This window comes from Hyla sarda, chromosome 4, assembly GCF_029499605.1.
Source record: "Hyla sarda isolate aHylSar1 chromosome 4, aHylSar1.hap1, whole genome shotgun sequence".
Lineage (NCBI taxonomy): Eukaryota > Metazoa > Chordata > Amphibia > Anura > Hylidae > Hyla > Hyla sarda.
This window is the reverse complement of record NC_079192.1, coordinates 47643927-47667998: the sequence shown is the minus strand read 5'-3', so window position 1 is coordinate 47667998 and position 24072 is coordinate 47643927. Positions and strand designations below refer to the sequence as shown.

Here is a 24072-nt window from a genome sequence, read left to right as displayed (position 1 = left end):
TGACTTCTATGGAAAGAACAAAACACTTCAACTGGATATGTCAGTTTTGGAGACAGATCTTTTATTTCCTATTGAAAATCAACAAAGTAATGTGGGTTTCATGTGGATTTTAATGAAAAATCCTTATTAATAAAACTGTGTCAACAGACCCCTAAATGGATTTCCCACTAAGCAGAGTAGGTAAAAACAGATACAAACAATATACACTGCTCCAAAAAAAATAAAGGGAACACTTAAACAACACAGGCCCTCATTTACTAAGAAAATCGGGTTGTAAGTCTATTTTGCTTTCTTACCCGACTGCTTTTTTCCCCTGGTATTTATTATTATGTTGCATCTTGTTTGTCGCATGTGGGTTTTGTTGGTTTTGGTTTCCAACTCCTCTGAGCTGTCGGGAAAAAATCCACAACAATTCAACAAATTCGGGTTGGAAACCTTAATAAATATGTGGGAAAGCTCAGAAATGTCGGGTTACGCCCCTTTTTCGGGTTTGGGAGAATCCACATCGGGTCCATCGGGAAAAAATGTCGCATGGTGTCGCAGACTGGCGCACGATGTCTGCGACATGGCGCAGACAAAGATGCGCCAAAAAAACCCGACGGGTTTAGAATAGTAAATGAGGGCCACAATGTAACTCCAAGTCAATGACACTTGAAATCACACTGTCCACTCAGGAAGCAACACTGATTGGCAATCAACACAATTCACATGCTGTTGTGCAAATGGAACAGACAACAGGTGGAAATTATAGGCAATTAGCAAGACACCCGCAATAAAGGAGTGGTTCTGCAGGTGGTTACCACAGACCACTTCTCAGTTCCTCACTTTTGAATGCTGGCGGTGCTTTCACTCTAGTGGTAGCATGAGACGGAGTCTACAACCCACACAAGTGGCTCAGGTAGTGCAGCTCATCCAGAATGGTACATAAGTGCAAGCTGTGATAAGAAGGTTTGCTGTGTCTGTCAGCGTAGTGTCCAGAGCATGGAGGTGCTACCAGGACACAGGCCAGTACAGCAGGAGATGTGGAGGAGGCCGTAGGAGGGCAACAACCCAGCAGCAGGACCGCTACCTCCGCAGGAGGAGGAGCACTGCCAGAGCCCTGCAAAATGACCTCCAGCAGGCCGCAAATGTGCATGTGTCCACTCAAACAGTCAGAAGCAGACTCCATGAGGGTTGTATGAGGGCCTTACGTCCACAGGTGGGGGTTGTGCTTACAGCCCAAAACTGTGCAGGACGTTTAGCATTTGCCAGAGAACATCAAGATTGGCAAATGCGCCACTGGCGCCCTGTGCTCTTCCCAGAGGAAAGCAGGTTCACACTGAGCACATGTGACAGACGTGACAGAGTCTGGAGATGCCATGGAGAACATTCTGCTGCCTGCAACATCCTCCAGCATGACTGGTTTGGCAGTGGGTCAGTAATGGTGTGGGGTGGCATTTCTTGGGGGAGCTGCGCAGCCCTCCATGTGTTTGCCAGAGGTACAACAAAAAAAGAAATGAGATCAGCTCACCCTATATTTATCTCTGTCCAAAAAGTCCAGCACAACCTCTCCTCGTGGAAGCTCGAGAGCAAACACTGAGGCTGGGTCCTCAGGTGATTTGATTGCAGACAGAGAAAATTGGCTTCTGGCTCATAGCTTGGAGTAAAAATTCACGTTTATTTCAAATCAGGTTAAAATCCAAGTACAGCAAACAAAAAGGTGAATAGATAAAAGAACACGAACAAAACGCACCAACGCGTTTCGACTTATTAACAAGTCTTAGTCATGGCCATGACTAAGACTTGTTAAAAAGTCGAAACTCGTTGGTGCCTGACTGCCATTAGGTACCGAGATGAGATCCTCAGACCCCATGTGAGACCATATGCTGGTGCGGTTGGCCCTGGGTTCCTCCTAATGCAAGACAATGCTAGACCTCATGTGGCTGGAGTGTGTCAGCAGTTCCTGCAAGAGGAAGGCATTGATGCTATGGACTGGCCCGCTCGTTCCCCAAACCTGAATCCGATCGAGCACATCTGGGACATCATGTCTCGCTCCATCCACCAACGCCACATTGCACCACAGACTGTCCAGGAGTTGGCAGATGCTTTAGTCCAGGTCTGGGAGGACATCCCTCAGGAGACCATCCTCCACCTCATCAGGAGCATGCCCAGGCATTGTAGGGAGGTCATACGGGCACGTGGAGGCCATAAACACATTACATAAAGTTGGATCAGCCTGTAGTGCGGTTTTCCACTGTGATTTTGAGTGTGACTCCATATCCAGACCTCCATGGGTTGATAAATTTGATTTGCATTGATAATTTTTGTGTGATTTTGTTGTCAGCGCATTCAACTATGTAAAGACGAAAGTATTTCATACGATTAGTTCATTCATTCAGATCTAGGATGTGTTATCTTCGTGTTCCCTTTATTTCTTTTGAGCAGTATATTTATTGCACAAGAGGACACATGAGCCCTTCTTCAGATAAAATTACTTGTATTGCCGTAATGTTCTAATCCCCTTCAAACTGATCACTTTCTGGTTTCCTCTCTGAACTACGACCATGAAACATTGCTCACACTTCCCCACAATCCCCCTTGTTTGTATGTACAGTGGACATTAAAAGCCAATACTTCCAGGACTGACCAGGAGATTGTAGTTAAACTGAGTATGTGTGACCTTCTTAGGTGGACATAACCAAAGTCTAGCTAGGCACATGGGGGATAAGTATGGAGAGATAGATAGATTAGATTATATATATATATATATATATATATATATACACACTGTATATATATTTAAAAAAAAATTAAATATGTTTATACAAGTAAATTCATCTTAATTAAAAATCACTTTAAAGGGTTACTCCGCTCCCCAGCGTCCGGAACATTGAGTTAACGCCCACCCCCTCGTGACGTCACACCCTGCCCCCTCAATAAAGTCTATGGGAAAGAAGGGGTGGCGGCCTTCACGCCCCTCCCATAGACTTGCATTGAGGGGGAGGGACGTGACGTCCCAGGCCGGGGTGTGAGGTCACGAGGGGGCGGTCGTGAACACGGAAGCCCGCACCCAGCGTTCGGAGCTCAATGTTCCGGACGCTGGGGAGCGGAGTAACCCATTAAAGTCAATTGAAAGTTTTATTCATGAATGGCTGCTGCCAGAAAGAGAGGAAACTTCATTTGGAGGAGCCCTTTTTCCTTCCTCAGTGTATCAACTCTCCATGTATCTAGGATCTGTGAGTGAGTGGTCCCCTAAGTGGACCAGGATGTCTGATTTTAATTTTTTGGCACTCTCTTTTATATCATGCAGCCATATCATTGATGTCATTATATCCTGCTACTAGGGTCCCCTGATGAACCCCACTTTTGCACCTTTACAAGGGCGAAATGCGTTGGGACATATAGGACTGATGTTGCTTTCTCACTCTAATTATTCATGCCCGTTATGCTCTCCCGTCATGAACTGCTGAAAAAAGGGTAATAAAGGATCCCAATTATTTCAATGAGTTCCCTTTTGCATCCTTTATCATCAGTTACTGTCAGTTATTGGTTCCGTCCGTTATTTTTAAGGGAGAAATGACGGTGCTTGCACTAATTCTTTTTCCCTGTCAAAAATAACGGAGGAATAATGGCCGTTCTAAATTTTATATTGAAGTCTATGCTTTGTTATTTTATCGTTATTGCTACTGAGCATGCTCAGTAAATTCTCACAACTAGGGGAGTTAAAAACAGGTTAAATTTAAGACAATAACGGTTAATAACGGATGAAATAACTGACAGTAACGGATTACACATGTCCATTAAAATAAGGGACATCTGTCATCAGTTATGATCCGTTATGACCAGTTTTTTACTTGATCCATTATTCTTTAAAGGGTACCTTTTATCAAAAAAACTTTTGATATATTATAGATTAATGTATGCAGAATAACTTTCCAATTGCATGTTATTAAAAAATATGCTTCTATTTAATTTTCCACTTTGAAAAATGACCACTAGGGGTCTCCCTACCAGTCCTTTTTTTCTATAGATTTCAGACTCATGCAGGAGTCCTAAATCTCAAACTGCAGCCGGAACACAGACAAACTCAGCACTGCTCACTGCCAACATCTGGAGGTCCACAGGTTGAAGACCACTGGTATAGGAGGTAATACTCACATGTCCCCGCCGCTCCGGACCCGTCACTGCTGCCCTGGATGTCGCTCCATCGCTGTCGCCGCATCCCCGGGGTGTCCCCGACGCACCGGACGTCTTCTTCCCCGGGATCCTCGCTCTCCGTCGCTGTCATCACGTCGCTACGCACGCCGCTCCTATTGGATGATGGGACGGCGTGCACGACGACATGATGACGACGAAGGAGAGCGCCGGCCATGCAGGGAATCCCGGCACGAAGCAGACACCGAGGAGGCAGGTAAGGTCCCTCCCGAGGTCCTGTAAGCTGTTGGGGACGTTGCCATTTCACCGTGGCGGTCCCGAACTGCCTGACTGAGCAGCCGGGTTAGTGTTCTTTTCGCTTCAGACGCGGCGGTCAGCTTTGATCGCCGCATCTGAAGGGCTAATACAGGGCATCACCGCGATCGGTGATGTCCTATATTAACCGTGGGTCCCGGCCGTTGATGGCCGCAGGTATTCGCCGTATAAGACACACCAACTTTCCCCCCCCCCCCCCCCAGTTTTGGGGAAGAAAAAGTGCGTCTTATACGGCGAAAAATACGTTATGTTTTATTAGAGCCATTTCTTAATATTTCTTTGATGTTCTTTGATAAACTAGGAATCTTTCAGTTTTCATGGTCTGTGATAGTAAAAAATAAATAAAAATATGTCAAACAGGATGGTGCAACAGGAATGCTTATCGTATGGCATCATTGTATTATTCATAAACAACAGACCCATCAGGATCTTGTTTTATAAATTACAGAAATATCAGAGCATCTATTTGTCAGAATATTAATATCTGGACCACAGAGCTCTCTGCTGACCTCTGCTGTCTAGAGCAGCATATGTTTGCTATGGGGATTTTCTCCTCCTCTGGACAGTTCTTAAAATGGACAGAGATGTCAGCAGAGAGCACTGTGCTCATGATGTCAGCAGAGAGCACTGTGCTCATGATGTCAGCAGAGAGCTCTGTGTTCCAAAAAGAAAAGAATTTTCTCTGTAGTATTCAGCAGCTAATAAGTACTGGAAGGATTAAGATTTTTTAATAGAAGTAATTTACAAATCTGTTGAGCTTTCTGGCACCAGTTGATTAAAAAAAAAAAAAAAAAAGTTTTCCACGGGAGTACCCCTTTAACCCCTTAACGACTATGGACGTGTATACACGTCCAGGGCGGATGCACCTTCCCGCACCAGGACGTGTATACTCGTCCATGGTTCTCGTGGGTGCTGCCCAGTGCACCCACGAGATTGTGGCGGGGACTCAGCTGTAACACACAGCCGGGACCCTGCCGCACTGCCGGGACTGAAGTAAACTTCGGTCCCGGCAGTTTAACGCTTACAGCCGCGGTCAGAAGTGACCGCGGGCTGTAAGTGCTATGACAGAGGGAGGGAGCGCCCTGTCACCTCTGCAGCACCCTGCAGCGCGATCGCAGGGTGCTGTGTGTGATCCCCGGCGGGCGGGGGCCTGCCGCACTGCCGGGACCGAAGACAACTTCGGTTCCGGCAGTTTAACCCTTACAGCCGCAGTCGGAAGCGACCGCGAGCTGTAAGGAGTTTTGACAGAGGGAGGGGGCTCCCTCTGTCTCTCTCCTGTAGCACCCTGCAACGATCGCGGGGTGCTGCTGCTTACCTGGGCAGCCGAGGGGTCTTTACAAGGACCCCCAGATCTGCCCCGGTTATTGCCTGTGAGAGCGTGCCAGTGGCACGTCCTGATATTATGCCTGCTAGTGTAAAACTAGCAGGCAGCATATATCTGTAATGCTTTGGAATACTAAGTATTCCAAAGCATAAAAAAAAGTAAAAAATAAAAAAATTTATAAAAGTGTATAAAAACAATAAGTATAAAAAAATAAATAAATAAAAAAGTGTAAAAAAAAAGTGTGAAAAAATAAATACAAAAGTGTTACAAAAGGGTGAAAAAAGTGTAAAAAGTAAAAAAAAAATTATAAAAACACATTTATTAAATAAATATAGTAAAAAATAAAAATGTATAATGTGTAGGATCACACGGCGCACATCCGCTGCATATTACGTGTTGCGGATGCCCGCCAACAGTCAAAATAATGAGCTCCCTGCTGCGGCTGGGTAGCTTTGTGTGTCCACTAATAGCGTCGGATTTCCCGCCGGCAGTCATGAGCGGACACACTGAGCTACCCAGCCGCAGCAGTGATCTCGCCCTTGTGACTGCTGGGGGGGCATCTGCAGTGTGAAATATGCTGCGGATGTGCTCTATGTGACCCTACACTGCGTCCCATTCATACTGCGTTTCCGCAGTGTTAGAGGTATCTATCAGCATCACGTCAAAAAGAGTGATTCTGACGTATACTGTAGCAGCTCCATTTATTTCTGAATGAGACGGCTACATATACATTGAATCCCTTTTTTGACATGACAACGGACACCTATACTGCAAAAACGCAGTATGAATAGGGACTATTCATATAATGATGCCCTGAAAGCCAAAGGGGGCTCCTCTCCTTCTTGGTCCTACCACGTGGCCAAGGAACCAAATATGGCCTAAGTGGGGATATTTCCAAACACGGGCCGAACAGCTTAATAAAATATAGGGTGCATTTCTTTCAATATCAGAAGTTATGTACAAAAAATATGCCCCACAAATGATGCATTTGTGAAAAAAGGCAAATTTCGAATTTTTAACACTGACATTGTAATAATTCCTGCCAAAAAACTATGGTGTTAAAATACTCACTGCACCCCCTAGTGAATACCTTGAGGGGTCTAGCTTTTAAAATTGGGTAATTTGGGGGGTGTTCCTATGTTCTACTACCTAAAAATGTCTGCAAACCTTGCATAGCACACAAAAAAAAGATGTACTTTTCAAATTTTCAAAATTTTCAAAATTTCAAGTTAAATTGTTAGGCTTCTAATTAATTTAAAATGTTCATTAAAAACAAAAAAATGCTGTCAAAATAAATCAGACATCTGAAAGTATAAGTTTCATAAACTATTTGGTCAGTAAGTATAAATATATGCAACCTATTAGTGTTAAAATAGCAAAAAATTTTAATTTTTTAAAAAATTTCATGATTTTTTGCATTGTAAAACAAAAAAAAATACAAATGATATCGGCTTAATTTTACTGTGTACATGAAGGACAACTTGTGACAAAAAAACAATGTCAGAATTATCGTGATTGGCAAAATGTTACCAGAGTTATTCTCTAATAAAGACAGACATCCCCGATTTGAAAAAACAGGCCTGGTCTTTCAGGGGCGTACAGGTTTATTTGTGTTGGTCCTTAAGGGGTTAATGGAAATTGACACTTTCAACCATGATGAAATCCTCTGTTATCAAATCAGTTTGAAAATCAAAAAAATCAAACGGACATTCCAGCAGGATAGCCAAGCGTAATGTGAAGAGGCCCTTATACTTTTGTTATTAGGGAACATTACTGACCTGTTTTGGGCTGGAGCGGAGGACGGGTGGGAGCAGAAATAGTGACCAGCAGGGGTTGAGTCACTGTACGCTGAAGCTCAGGCCCCAGGAACAAGGGTGCAGCACTAAGGCGGGGGCAGAGGTCCTCAGTATTGTGACACTTAGAAAGGAAAACAACTGGGAATGACATATTTTTCTAAAAAACCACAGGTCACAGACTACAGGATATTTAAATGATGTGTAGGGTGAGGATTATAACCAAACATCATGTAAATGGACTAGAACAACTTGTAAAGACCAGAAGCCAATATTCTAAGAGCAAAGGGGGTGAGCACTGAGATAGAAAATGTATAAGAGATAGATATGAGATAGATAGATAGATAATGAGATAGATAGATCGATATGAGATAGATAGATATGAGATAGATATGAGATAGATAGATAGATAGATAGATAGATATGAGATAGATAGATAGATATGAGATAGATAGATATAAGATAGATAGATATATATGAGATGATTAATAGATATGAGATAGATAGATAGTTAGATAGATAGATAGTGAGATAGATAGATAGTTAGATAGATAGATAGTGAGATAGATAGATATGAGATAGATAGATATGAGATAGATAGATATGAGATAGATAGATATGAGATAGATAGATATGAGATAGATAGATATGAGATAGATAGATATGAGATAGATAGATATGAGATAGATAGATAGATAGATAGATACAAAGCAAAGAAGTTGTCCCACAGCACTCCAAAATGGTGGATAACAAAGTGTTTATTGCCTCATGGTAGGATACGTGAGGTAGGTATCCTACCATGAGGCAATAAACACTTTGTTATCCACCATTTTGGAGTGCTGTGGGACAACTTCTTTGCTTTGCATCAACTCTGCTGCCAGTGACCCGGGCTGCGATTGGGCCCGCTTGCACCCGCCTCATCCGCACACCTGTTGTGCTGCTCCTCTCTTTTACCTGTAGATAGATAGATAGATATGAGATAGATAGATATGAGATAGATATGAGATAGATATATATGAGATAGATAGATATGAGATAGATAGATATGAGATAGATATGAGATAGATAGATATGAGATAGATATGAGATAGATAGATATGAGATAGATAGATATGAGATAGATAGATATGAGATAGATAGATAGATAGATACAAGATATATAGATAGATAGATAGATAGATAGATATGAGATAGACATATACGAGATATATAGATAGATACAAGATATATAGATAAATAGATAGATAGATATGAGATAGATACAAGATCTATAGATAGATAGATAGATAGATATGAGATAGATATATACGAGATATATAGATAGATACAAGATATATAGATAGATATGAGATAGATATATATGAGATATATAGATAGATATGAGAGAGATAGATAGGAGATAGAAAAAAGAAGGCAGCAGCACACCTATTGAGCAAATGAAGTTGGGTGCAAATCGGTGCGGAGCACCTAGGTCTCAGGGCTCCAGTTCAGGATACATAAAGAAGATCACTGCAGCACTCCAGGGTAGTGACATAAAGTGGATAGCGTTTATTCCATCAAAGACACAAAGCAATGTTTCAGCTGCTACAGAGCAGCCATTCTCAAGCAATTACAAAGGGCAAGTGAGACAACATACAGTATAGGAAGGGATGTCACAAATTAAGTATGCAAATCTACAAATTTACATAACAACAAAAACAAATTATCAAGATACAATCAACAATAAAGGGACAGTGCATTAAGGTATAGCATAATGTATACAATATAATACGGCATATACGTAGTGAAATAATATGTACAAGTGCTTATAAAATAATGTAAGTGACTTACAGAGGCGGGAGTATGGGCGGGTACTGCATGCATAAATGAGGGATCGAACACTGGCGGCGGTGGCATAATGGGCACTCGCCAAGCACTAGCAGGAAGTGGACAGGATTTCCCGGCTTGTCTGTCATCCCGGCCACTTCACGTTATGCCACCGCCACCATATTGCTTCTCGGCCTTTTGGCTAAGATCAATTGTAGTATCTGTTCTTATCAGTGGTTTAGTCTTTAGCCATTGATGTAGGATGGATGCTGCATGGAGGGAGCAGGTGTACCATGACGCTCCGGGGCTGGTTCTAAGGAATCAGCTCGACGGCTGACCTGATGTGACCGGTTTCCACCGGGTCTCGCCATGAGGTAAAGGGGTGTAGAGTCGAGGTACTTCTGTGCCTCGGGGAGTGGTGACCCTGAGGTGCCGAAACTCAGAGCTTCAGCCTATCACCGGCCACTGCGATGTCCCGCCTCAGCCAGTGATAGGCTGAAGCTCCGTGTGACGTGCCGGGCTAACAGGAAGTAAGAAGAATACAGCCCGGGGACCGAACACCTGTACCGGGGGAGCATAGGCAGGCAAGAGAAAGTTTATTTTCTTTTTTTTTTTTGCAGCCCGGAACGGATACAATTAGAAAAGTGAGCACTGGACATGTCCTTTAATAAAGGTCTTACCATAAGAGTAACAAAAATGCAAAATTAAACCATTTAAAAAAAAAGCTTCAAAATTAAAACGCGACAGGAAAGACCGCATAGATGGCACATATAGAACATGGAATAAGAACAAACCTATGTATACAAAAAGAACCAACCACCAATACCATCACCAACTCCCACACATCAAACCAAAATAACCCACCACCTCTCATAAAAAACCACCACTCCCCATCTTACAGAACGCATCCCTACATGAAGACAACTAATTCTTGACCCAATATAACAACACCAAACCACATTCCCAAGAGATCCCCCGCCACCTTTAGAAACTGGTACCCCCCAAAATACCACCTCTCCCCCAGAACTGTGACTACTACTATCAACCACACCACTACCCATCTGCCAAATAAATCCACTACGCCCGTCCAAAAAAAACAGAATCAAACCCCAACCACTAAACAATCACAGGTAAACCACTCATCCTCAACACTCACCCCCAGACAAGTAAAAGTTAATGACATCATGCAAACCATTTAGTTCTCAAAAAACACATCCATAAATCACCTGCCAGAAACCACAACTCTCGCTCCCCCACTATCGCAATTATCAACCAAATCTATCTATCTATGATTACACCACCACCTCCCGATGATCATAACACACCTGAAGCTCTAATCACACTAACCCCCCTTAAAAACCCCTGCCAACAACCCAATCAAAACCCATATCCCTATCACCATTGACAACTCCAAAAATGGAAACTGCAATTTTGTGCCCTTTCTAAAACACTGCAACACAATTCCTACCAACCCGCAAACACCAAAGGCTTTTTTAGAGAAAAGCCAGAAACCAACCACGAAGAAGAAAATAGAACAGTTTTATCTACCAATCACACCCATGAAGAGAAAAAATACAGAAGAGGAAAAAGAGGAGGGAAATGAAATGAAGAAAGAAAAAAGAACAGAACATATGACACCAAAAAACAGAAAAGAAACACCAGATAAACATAAAGAAACACCGGTCAAAATATTCAACTTATCCTCGCACCAACTCAACCCATACGAAATCTCACTTTAATTTTGCCCCACTAATAAACCAGATGACTTAATTTTCTTTCTCGACTTACACCATTTCACCAGAAAACTCACACTACAAAGACATTTCCTTCTGCCCAGCCAAACAACAACCGCCAACCCAACACATCAGATAACCAAACCACAAGAAGGCAAACACTCTCAGATAAAAAACAAATCATCTTTCTACCCCACCCACAGCCAAGGCCAACTTATCAAAACATTCCCTGACCTAGTACCGCAAGACCTAAAACACATACCTACAACCACCAGAAACCAAGGAAACGGATCATTAACAAAATCTGAGAAACAGGCCCTCAAAGAACTTAAAGACACCAGAGAAATAGTCATCAGACCCGCCGACAAAGGAGCAGGGCTTGTCATACAAAACTACGAAGATGACCACAATGAGGCTCTGAAAATGAAGACTACTACAGAAAACGCAGCCACAATCCATACCCCAAACTGCAAGAAATAATAAATAAAAAACCTACTGGACCGTACATCTACTAAAAAAAATTATCAACAAAAAAAGAAAAGAAATTTCTATATATAGAAAATCCGGCAACACCTTTCTACTATCACTTGTCCAAAATCCCCCCCCCCCTGGCAGACCCATCATCTCTGGAATAAATAGTCACACCTCTCAAATCTCCCACTATCTGGACCTTATCCTGCAAGATTATGTTCAAGCCCTCCGCAGCTATCTGAAAAGCGCAGACGACCTAATCAAATTACTCCGTCCCATACAATGGCAAGAAAACCTCACATTCAGCATCATGGACTTCACAGCTTTATATTCGAATATCAAACATGACATAGGCCTAAACTGCATCAAACTAACTCTGGAGGAAGATCCCACCAAAACAAAGACAATTTCTACTGGACTGCCTAAAAATAATACTAAATCACAACTATTTCACATACGACGGTGCCACCTACCACCAGACAAGGGGAACCATTATGGGCACACGGGTGGCACCGTCGTATGCAAATCTGGTAATGGGCACATTCGAAAAAACATACATCACATCGCAACCACTGTTTCAACAACATGTATCACTGTACCACCGTTACATAGATGATCTGTTTCTACTTTGGAATGGACCACCACATATAATCAACGAATTCATCACAACTATCAACAACAACAACTGGGGTATCACACTCCCCTTCAACACATCCAACAATAAAATTGACTTTTTGGACCTGGAAATTTATCACGAGAACAACCACATTGTTACCACCACCGACTTCAAAAAAGTTGATTCTAATAGCTACCTATCATTCAACAGTGGACATTATAAAAAATGGAAAACAAACAATACCCTTCAGTCAGTACAAACGCATCAGAAAACATTGCACATCCGACCACACTTTCATACCAAAGCAAAAACCCTCCAAAATCGATTCCTGGCCAAAGGCTATCCTAAAAGTATTTTAAATGAGGCCTACAACAAGGAAACATCACTGACACAAGACGACTGCTTAAATCCCCAAAATAAAACTCCAAAAACCCAGACACAAAAAAAACAATCAATCAAACTTAATTTCATCAGAACCTACAATTCCTCTCAATTCGATCCGATCTGTCCTCCAAAAGCACTGGCACATACACAAGCCCTCCCCAACAAACCAGGCATCACTTACAGGCGAGTACCCACATTAGCATTCAGATGTGGAACAAAAAGATGCCTATGCCACAACAACAAAAACCTTCTCCAACAAAGCAACCAAGGAAATCTTCAACATTAAATTTCCGCTAAACTGCAAATCCAGTTTCGTCATTTACTTAATCACCTGCATCTGCAACCTGCAATACGTAGGAAGAAACACCCAGGAACTACACCCCCCGACTCAACCAACATAGGAACAACATCAAACACAAATTCCTCCTTCACAGTCTATCAAAGCATTGCCATGAAAATCATCCTGACATGATCAATCCCATCACCATATGCCCCATAGACCACATGCCAGCACACAGATCGATTGATCTAAAAAAACGTGAGATGTGCTGGATCTATCGCCTAGGGACGCTCCAACCCCAAGGTCTAAACGATGCCATTGAACTCCTAATCTAACCTCCCCAACCTTTACCCTCCACTCCTAGCCCTGCATTCTCTCTACCCCCCCCCCCCATCCCAACCCCTCAAAAAAAGGATAACGGTTTCACAGTAATCATCCATTAAAATCACTATCCACTCCAACCACACACCTTTTTTTCAGCTCAAGTAATTATAATACTGACATCTACTGGCTGTTTCTAGCCACTACAAGCTTTAGAACTTTCCTTTTTACCTCTCCACTGTCAATCATAATTAAGCGAACGTTCAAATGTGACCACAAACATTCTAATGTGACCACAAACCACATTAATGACTTCCCATTGCCATTATCTACTTAACCTATTGACCTTAGCTGTCACAACAAGTTAAAGTTATACCAGAGACCATTTCAATTACAGTACACCGCCCTGTCTCCCATCCACAGCCCGGCCGAGCAGTTGCTTAACTTAGGGAGTGTTCACACCATGATTTTACTATACGGTTTCATAAAAGAAAACGTATGCAACCGTACAGAAAACCGTGCCCATAGACTTCCCAATTAAAACCGTATGCACCATAATGTATACGGTTGTCTCCATTTTTCAAACCATACGGTTTTTTACTTTTTCTTTTTCGGACACAAAACCGTGGTTCACCACGGCTTTTGGTCCAAGTGAAAAACTATTAAACCGTATACGTTTTTTTTTTTTTTAACATGGGAGTCAATTGGAACCGTACAGAACTGTATGTGCGTACGGTTCCATCCGGTTTTCACAATATGGTTTTTGGCTTTGCACAGTCTTTTTTCTTGGAATTTCAATTAAACAAGTAAAACTTTATTCATAATGGAGTGAAAAGGTAAAAATGTAAACGTTTTTTTCTTAAAACATCATTTTTCAAACCATATACGGTTTTCAACCGTATACAGATAAAAATTTGTACACACGTTTTGATACCGTTTAGTCAGGTTTTGAGGAATCCGTTTTTTTAATCAAAAACCTGATACAAAACTGTATTGCAAAAACGTGGTGTGAACCCAGCCTTACAGTGATATTCAACTAACTTATCCATAGACCACAATGGCCCATTAATTCCTATGGACAAAATTTGGTAACCTCAGTGACCTCACAAACCCACCGAAATTTGAAAAGATCGAAGTCCCCTCCACTGTATAAATACTTTCACTTCACAATAAGATAGTGGACCTGATGGAGAAAGGAATCCCCTCTCGAAATGCATTGTCCTGAGCACCATCTATCTGTGTAACTGATATTGTATATTGTATATCATATACTTTGAGATAGATAGATATGAGATAGATAGATAGATGATAGATATGAGATAGATATGAGATAGATATGAGAGATAGATATGAGATAGATAGATATGAGATAGATATGAGATAGATATGAGATAGATATGAGATAGATATGAGATAGATATGAGATAGATAGATAGATATGAGATAGATAGATAGATATGAGATAGATAGATGATAGATAGATATGAGATAGATAGATGATAGATAGATAACGATAAATATATAGATATGAGATACCGTAGATAGATAGATATGAGATAGATAGATATGAGATAGATAGATATGAGATAGATAGATATGACATAGATAGATAGATATGAGAGAGAGAGAGATAGATAGATGAGATAGCTATGAGATAGATAAATAGATAGATATGAGATAGATAGTTATGAGATAGATAGATAGATAGATAATATGAGATAGATATTAGATAGATAGATAGATATGAGATAGATAGATATGAGATAGATAGATATGAGATAGATAGATATGAGATAGATAGATAGATAGATATGAGATAGATCGATATATATGAGATAGATAGATATATATGAGATAGATAGATATGAAATAGATAGATATGAGATAGATAGATAGATATGAGATAGATATGAGATAGATAGATAGATATGACATAGATAGATATGAGATAGATATGAGATAGATAGATATGAGATAGATAGATAGATAGATAGATATGAGATAGATAGATATGAGATAGATAGATATGGGATAGATAGATATGGGATAGATAGATATGGGATAGATAGATATGGGATAGATAGATATGGGATAGATAGATATGAGAGAGAGAGATAGATAATATGAGATAGATAGATATGAGATTGATAAATAGATAGATAGATATGAGATAGATAGTTATGAGATAGATAGATAGATAATATGAGATAGATATGAGATAGATAGATAGATATGAGATAGATAGATAGATAGATAGATATGAGATAGATAGATAGATATGAGATAGATAGATATGGGATAGATAGATATGGGATAGATAGATATGGGATAGATAGATATGGGATAGATAGATAGATATGAGAGAGAGAGATAGATAATATGAGATAGATAGATATGAGATTGATAAATAGATAGATAGATATAAGATAGATAGTTATGAGATAGATAGATAACTATCCTGTTGCTAGATAGATAGATAGAGAGAGAGAGAGAGTCCCATAAGAAGCAGCACATCCAGATCAGATGAAGATGGGTGCAAGCACAATAGAGCCTCGGTGCTCCGGTTCTTCTTAAGATACAATAGATATAGGCAGCACACTGCCTATACAGATAGCTGCCTATATCTTTTGTATCTTCGATAGATAGATAGATATGAGATAAATAGATAGATATGAGAGATAGATCGATATTAGATAGATATGAGATAGATAGATATGAGATAGATAGATCGATATACATATGATATAGATAGATAGATGATAGATAGATATGCGATAGATAGATAGATAGGAGATACAGCAACAGAACTTGTCTAGATAGGAGATAGATATGAGATAGATGATAGATCAGGGGCGGACATATCGCCTGTGCAGCCAGTTCAGTTGCACAGGGGCCCAGCGTGTGAGGGGCCCTTTGCTGCACCGCCGCTGCTCCCTATTCTAAAGCGGCTGCGGCGCATCATAGCGCAGTGGGCACTTTACACAGTGAGTCTGCAGCCGGCCGACCCTGGTCTGACGAGGGACATAGCGCAAGGGACGTCCCTACGCAGAACCGCGCAGGAGGACGTCAGTGCGTCACTCGTCAGGCCACCGCCGGAGAGAAGCGCTGCGCAGGCCAGGTAAGTGCGTCTACGTGTGTGTCTCTGTGTGTGTGTTTGTATGTGTGTTGGGGGGGAAATGTGGGGAAACTGCTACCTAATGTGGGGAAACCATGCTACCTAATGTGGGGAAACCATGCTACCTAATGTGGGGAAACTATGCTACCTAATGTGGGGAAACTATGCTACCTAATGTGGGGAAACTATGCTACCTAATGTGGGGAAACTATGCTACCTAATGTGGGGAAACTATGCTACCTAATGTGGGGAAATTATGATACCTAATGTGGGGAACTAAGCTACCTAATGTGGGGAATGTATGCTACCTAATGTGGGGAAACTATGCTACCTAATGTGGGGAAACTATGCTACCAAATGTGGGGAAACTATGCTACCAAATGTGGGGAAACTATGCTACCTAATGTGGGGAAACTAAGCTACCCAATGTGGGGAATCTATGCTACCTAATGTGGAGGAACTGCTGCCTACCAAATTTTGCAGAATAATGTGAGTTGCAGTTCAATTTTATGGCATAGTACTTTTTTCTTTTTTTTTTTCTTCTTCTTTTTTTTGTGTGTGTGTTTCGGGGGGGTTCTTTGCACAGGGGCCCTCTGCTGTCTGTGTCCGCCTCTGTGATAGATAGGTATGAGATAGATAGATATGAGATAGATAGATAGATAGATACTGTCTACAAAGGCCATGTGTGGCCTATTTACCACCTAAATATAATGTGACAGATGCACAAACAAAACTCTCAGTAACTAGATCATCATCCCGGGCACACTTACCTCTGGAATGTTCCTGGATCCAGCACTGCATGATGTTTCCTTATTGCACAACTGGACTCTGCAGTGCAAGAACTGTATGGAGCTGTTGTAGAATGGGGCAAGTTGGAAGCTGAAGGACTTCATCAGCAGGGCCTTGGTGCAAGGCAGGGGTGGGGCCATTGTTAAGGACACACCCAAATCGGCCGGGCAGCCATTCACCACAAGCAATGTATGGGAAAAATTGAAAGGATCGGAAAATGGGGACAGAGAACACAGAGCCAAAGAAAGTCCAAGGGATGGCGGAGCAGTGGAAAGAGACACCTGTGAAGATTTTCATTGCTGAAATTAGTGGAAGAAATATTTTATGGCACAAAATTCAAAGACAAAAATACTTATTAAATGATTAAACCATAATCCTTTCATAGTAGAATAAAGAGACAAGTTAAAATCCTACGGAATAGAAAGTCTATAAAGTCCATACACGGCTCTCTACATTCTCTCTAAGGCTAAGTTTCCTCATTTTTTTTTTGTGGCCCCAAAAAATGCAATAAAAAATACCAGAAAAAAAACTTTATTTTCCTGAGTTTGGTGTTTTTTTCTTGAGTTTTTTATGGTGTTTTTGCCTTTGTGTGGAAATTGCATTTTTGGCCCCTTTGGAATTTTATAAAGAATCTTGTTGGATAAAAAAAAAAATGAAAAAATGAAAAAAATAAATAAATTAAAAAAAAAGATGCAGTAGGGCTGGAAAAAAATTTATTTATCGAAATTTCTAAATTTTTAAACATGGGCCAATTTATGTGGGCGGGAGGGACCTAAAAATTTAACCGGCAATATAAAAAATGTATAAAAGGGCCATTTCACTGTAAAAATAATATATTGTTTATAATTTATTTTGTTAAACTTTTTATTAATAACGTACTTTAATTATGTGTTTAACCTGTTCAGGACCCATGTCGTACCGGTACGTCATGGGACCCTGGTAGTTAAGGATCCATGACATACATGTACGTCCGTGGGAATTTCTGTCCCCGCCGTGCAGCGGGCGGGGACCGGGACGGGGTGACTGCTGATATCGATCAACAGGCACCCCACGTAAATGCCCAGGGGGGGGGTCATCAGACCCCCGCAAGTCTGCGATCGCCGCAAATCACTGGTGAATTCACACCGGCAATTTGCGCATTTCCTTACTCGAGAGAAAATGGGTTACAACTTTTGGGAGACTTTTTCTCCTATTACCCCTTGCAGAAATTCAAAAACTGGGTCTACAAGAACATGCCAGAGTAAAAAATGAAGATGTGAATTTTCTCCTTCACTTTGCTGCTATTCCTGTGAAACTCCTAAAGGGTTAACACACTTACTGAATGTCATTTTGAATACTTTCAGGGGTGCAGTTTTTATATGGGGTCATTTGTGGGGTATTTCTAATATGAAGACCCTTCAAATCCACTTCAAAAATTTTGAGAAAAATTGGAAAATTGCTGCTGAACTTTGAAGCCCTCTGATGTCTTCCAAAAAGTAAAAACATGTCAACTTTATGATGCAAACATAAAGTAGACATATTGTATATGTGAATCAAAATATAATTTATTTGGAATGTCTATTTTCCTTACAAGCAGAGAGCTTCAAAGTAAAAAAAAAAAAGCTAAATTTTCAATTTTTTCATAAAATTTTAGAATTTTTCACCAAGAAATGATGCAAGTATCGACAAAAATTTACCACTAACATAAAGTAGAATAGGTCACGAACAAACAAACAAAGAATGAAAGGTATAATCATCCCAGAGTTATTAATGCTTAAAGTGACAGTGGTCAGATGTGCAAAAAATGGCCTGGTCCTACACTGAAAATTGGCTGGGTCTTTTTTTCTTAAATTTTTTTTTTAGGTAGTACCTTTACTACCCTGTTTCCCCAAAAATAAACCCTACCCCGAAAGTAAGCCCTAGCAGGATTATCAGGGTGGGCTGCAATATAAGACCTAGGCCAGGGGTAATCAACTGGCAGACCGCGGTCCAGATCCGGACCGCAGCCGCCAGTAATGCCCGCAGACCTCCCGACCCCCCCCTTGGCTGGTCCCGTGGCAAGTTACCGTAATTGAGCCGGGGCAGGGACGCTGTTGCTTTAAAACGTCCGCGCGTATGCATGGCCGACATCACGGATGTGACTCTGCCCCCGGCTGCTAAACAACAGAAGGAGATCCCGCCGCCGCTGAGAGCTGCAGCTTCCGTAGAGTACAAGTTGCGGACGCTACCGTATGAAGGTAGGGAAGTGCTGGTCTTCGCTGGGGATGAAATGTGTACCGTAGTTTATTATGGCAGAGGGGTGGGGGGCACTGTAGGAGTGTGGAAGACGACGGGGGAAGGGGAGGATGGGGGGCTGTAGCAGTGTGGAGGATGGGGGGCTGTAGGAGTGTGGAGAATGGGGGGCTGTGGGAAGATGGGGGGCTGTAGCAGTGTGGAAGTGGGGGGGGGGGGGGTGGCATCCTCCACACTGCTACAGCCCCGCATCCTGTTCAATGTATATACCGTAAATAAATAAGCCCTACCCTGAAAATAAGCCCAAGTGTGTTTTTTGACTAAAATTAATATAAGACTCGGTCTTATTTTCGGAGAAACACGGTAATAGACAGATCGTCAGAACTTCTGACACCCTATGCAATCGTCCTTTATATTGCAGAGATGCGGAGCGGCTTTCTCCTGCGCTCGCATCTCTGCTCTGGACTCCAGGCCGGCCAGTGATGTGAATAGAAATTCACATCACTGATTCACCAGGATGGTGATTGGCCGGATGGTGGCATGCAATCCTTGCTCTCAGCGGGAAATATGAATCAGTGATGTCAATTTCTCCGAGATACGGAGCGCAGGAGAAAGCCACTCAGAAACCTCATCTCAGAAGGATGAAGGACGATCGCAGCGGGTGTCAGGATTGACCTTAACTGCACACTCTGCTCCATGCTGGGAGCTGTAGTACCTGCATTAATAGACAGATTGCAGCGGGTGTCACTTCTGACACCTGCTGCGATCCTCCTGTATAAGCTATAGATGCGGGTGGTACGGCCGCACTTCTCTGGTCCCCTGCCTTATGAAGTTCTCTTCACATCACAGATTCCTATATGCCGCTGAGAGTTGTGATTGGCTGGAACCATCCGGCCAATCACAGCTCTCAGCGGAAAATATGAATCTGTGAAGAGAACTTCCTATCACAGAGTACAGTGCAGGGGAGTGGAGAAGTGTGGCCGTGCCGCCCGGTTCTATAGATTATATAGAAGGATTGCAACGGGTGTCAGAAGTGACACAAGGGCAATCTGTCTATTAGAACAGGTACTTCTACTCCCAGCATGGAACAGTGTGTTCCATGCTGGGAGTAGTAGTACTACCTAAAAAAGTATAAAATAGGGGGGCGTGTCTGGACGTGTTCCTGGGAGCCTGCCGCTGACTTTTCTGCCCTGCTGTTGCGGAGCTCATGGGGAGAACCCATAAAAAAAAAAAGGGGGAAGCCTGCCACTGTGCCTCCGTCCCTCCTGATAGACATTGAGACCTATTTTATGCGGTCCCAGCACCTCCCTACTGGAACTGCACTGCCTGCTGAAGGAACCGGTGCCATCTTGGAGTGGCCCGCGCCGGAGCTCCTCTCCCCTGCCGCAATAACTGTTAGCGCTGGGAATACAGCGCGGACCCATGTAGCTATTGAGCCATGCTCCGGCTCGGGATCGCCGCTGGCAGACTCTCCTCCCTGCCTCCAGACTCCCGCTGCCGGCCGACACTCCCGGCTTTGTCAATATGGCGGCGCGCAACCGGACCATGCTGCTCCTACCGCTGCCACGCTGGTGAGTCTGACGGGACCTCCTGCTTGCACTGAGTCCCCTGCCACGGGCGCCGAGAAGTCCCCTCTCCCCACTTCCACCTTGATTGTGCCACTATATGGGTCCCCCTCGCTGGACCTACTCGCTGGGGACTCTGAATTAACCCCTTCATTGCTGCAACTGCTACCCCCGCTGGGGCCCTCACTCTCTCACCTGCAGGCTTCTGGCCCGGACTCTGCTGCCCCTGGACTGTTGTAAGACCCCACAGCTGTGCAGCCTATGGCTTCTCCTGGGGTTCTGTCCACCCTGGAGCCCCCTCCTGATCTCCCCATGCCTGCTGCAGTGCCCTTCCCACAATGGTCCTCAGGGTCCTCCTGGGGTACTGCTTCTGCCGGGACTTCTGCTGGGGGTGCATACCCCTCCACCTCCCGGGGTTCCCTGTCTCCAAACAGGGAGCTCGTCCCTGGCTCGCCACCTCTGCAAATGGGCTCTCCACTATATGTGCCTCCTGCCTGCAGCCTGGATTTAACCCCTCCAATTTTTCAGCATCGTCTGCAGCCCTGGGAGATGACCTCATCCCCTTCAGGGCTACTACCACACTTCACTCTCAGTGGGGCGAGTGTGCCTATTACCCTGGCTGACCTTCAATCACTGGTCGATACCCTTCCTACTAAGGCTGATCTCTCCATTTAAGCCAAGCAAATCGTTGATGAGTGAAAACAGGAATTTGCACAGTTCTGGTCGGAATTGTCTACTCTTACTACGAGGGTTTCTGCAGTGGAAGCTGCACAAGATTCTACCTCTACCTCTGCCCAGGCCTTACAATCTGTGGTCAGTAGCCACTCGGAGCAATTATTCTCTCTGCAAAAACATCTAGATGACTTTGAGAACCGCAGCTGCCGGAATAACATCCGTATCCGGGGTCTCCCTGAAGTGGTGTCTCCTGGGGATTTATGGGACGCTCTCACTTCTATTTTCAATGACCTCTTGGATCGTCTGCCTGATGCTTACATTGAAATGGACAGGGCTCACAGGGCATTGCGGCCCCCTAGTACTGACGACCTGCATCCCCGTGACTTAATTTGCCGTATTCATTTCTACACACTGAAGGAATACATCCTGCGCAGCGCCAGGCGCCGTCAACGGATCCTGTATAAGGACGTTCCCATTCAGCTATACCCGGACCTTTCTCGTCATACTTTGGCACAACGGGCTGCCGTGAAACCTCTTCTACGGGAGAGGGGCATCTAATATCGCTGGGGGTTCCCCTTCTCCCTCAAAATGGACGGACTCACTCACTACATTCCCCTGACGGCCTGCCAGGCTTTCTTCAGGATATAGCGCTCCCTGACGTCATATTGCCGGACTGGCCGATGTTGTTGCCCTTCTCTGCCATGCGTCCTCTGCTGGGTTCGGCCTCCCCTCCTGTAAAGACCCATAGATCAGGCCTCCAATCAAGGGGCCCTCGAACCACCTTGCACCTGAGACCTGATGTGCCTGCCTCTGTACCTGGGGGTGTTATAGGGGCTGGAGTGCCCGCTACATGATGTTTACCTTTTGATGCCCTTAGTAATTTTTCTTCCCTGGGTACACTGTGTCTGATGTAGTTTACTGTTCTTCTTTAGCCATCTCCCCTTTTCTTCTGTTTAGTTTTCTCCCTGTCTTCCTGCAATGGCTTCCATTGCGCTCTGTCATTCTTTGGCGGCGGCAGTGGTTGTCCCTCTCTGCCTTCGTTGTCTGACCTACTCCTCCCCCAAATAGGTGATAAGTCCCAGTGGGCTGGTGTGCCTTGGGCTCTTATATAGAGTACTGTCATACTTTGCTAGTTTAAAGGGGTATTCCAGGCAAAAACATTTCATCCCCTATCCAAAGGATAGGGGATAAGATGTCTGATCACAGGGGACCCGCTGCTGGGACCCCCCGCAATCTCCCTGCAGCACCCGCACGCCCCCTCCCATAGACATGAATGGAGGGGGCGTGGCATCACATCACGTCCCCAGTCCCGGAAACCCAGAGGTTTCCGAAACTAGAGACGCAGTCCCCGCATAGAATGCGGGTGCTGCAAGGAGATCGCGGGGGGTCCCAGCTGCGGGCCCCCCAGTGATCAGACATCTTATACCCTATCCTTTGCATAGGGGATAAAAACTTTTTGCCCGGAATACCCCTTTAAGAGTCAGTAGTTTTCTTCTGTCTTCTACTGCTTTTTGCATTTTCTTCTCTGGTTCGGGTGTCTTTCTTTTTGTTTCCCCTTCTTTTTCCTTTCTCCTTATTTGTTCTTCCCTCTTTCCTCCTTGTTTTGTTCCCTTTTCCTGATTTTCCTCTCCCCCACTTTCCTCCTCCTCCTTCCCTGGCCACGGGGGTCTTGTCTTGTCCTGATCACCTAATGCTTATTGTGCTTTTTTTTTCCTCTGAGCTACAATAGCTGACCTCAAGATCGCCCCCTAATGCCAAAGGCTTGAATACGCCTGAGAAACGTTCTCAAGTGCTCCATCACTTTCACAAACAGAAGGTGCATCTGGTATGCTTTCAGGAAACCCACTTTAAGTTAGGACATGAATCCTCTCTTAAACATCCACATTACACGACATAGTTCTGCGCTAACAATCCTCAATCCAGGTCTTGTGGGGTGGCAATTGCTGTACACAAATCTCTACCTCACCAGGTCCTGATTTGCACAATTGATCCCTCTGCCAGGTACATTGTTCTCTCCCTCTCAGTGTGGGCCACGAGCTCACCCTCCTGAATGTCTATGCCCCTAACCTTAACCAGATTTCATACTTACTGAACTTTACAGAAGTAGTCCTCCCACTGCTCAGGGGCACAGTAGTCCTATGTGGGGACCTCAACCTCACTCTAGATCCTACTCTAGATAATTAATCTGGTCGCTCCTCCATCTCTTACTCGGCCATTAAGCGATTAAAACGGGCCTTCTCCCTTCTGCAGCTACATGATACGTGGCTTTTGCTTCACTCTTCGGATAGGGACTATAGGGACTTCTTCTGTCCTGAGGGATCTCTTGTTAGCGCGGCAGGAAGCCAAGCGTTTGCTTGATGCCTCTTCAAAAAGCATTCTTCAACTTTGTTGCAGTAAGTTTTACGAATTTGTCAATAAGAGTGGGTGTATGTTGGCCAGAGTGCTCTGGGACCATTTGACTAGGTCGCATGTCCTCTGCATTAAAGCCCTGGAGGGAGGGTGGGTTCACACCACCCCAGAGATAGCCGAAATGTTCAGCG

At 43.5% G+C, this 24072-nt stretch overlaps 1 protein-coding gene and 1 pseudogene across 2 annotated transcripts in view; one reads left to right on the top strand and one right to left on the bottom strand.

The window, feature by feature from the left end:
* TGFBR3L (transforming growth factor beta receptor 3 like) overlaps positions 1-24072 on the bottom strand; it is a 39753-nt gene that overhangs the window by 8080 nt on the left and 7601 nt on the right. For both annotated transcript variants that reach the window (XM_056570770.1, XM_056570771.1), the window contains 2 exons: positions 17063-17362; positions 7552-7690 (listed from right to left, as the gene is read on the bottom strand). In XM_056570770.1, the coding sequence (XP_056426745.1) occupies positions 7552-7690; positions 17063-17362 (439 nt within the window). The remainder of the gene's footprint in view (positions 1-7551; positions 7691-17062; positions 17363-24072) is intronic.
* Positions 9555-9675, top strand: LOC130267897 (U2 spliceosomal RNA; annotated as a pseudogene).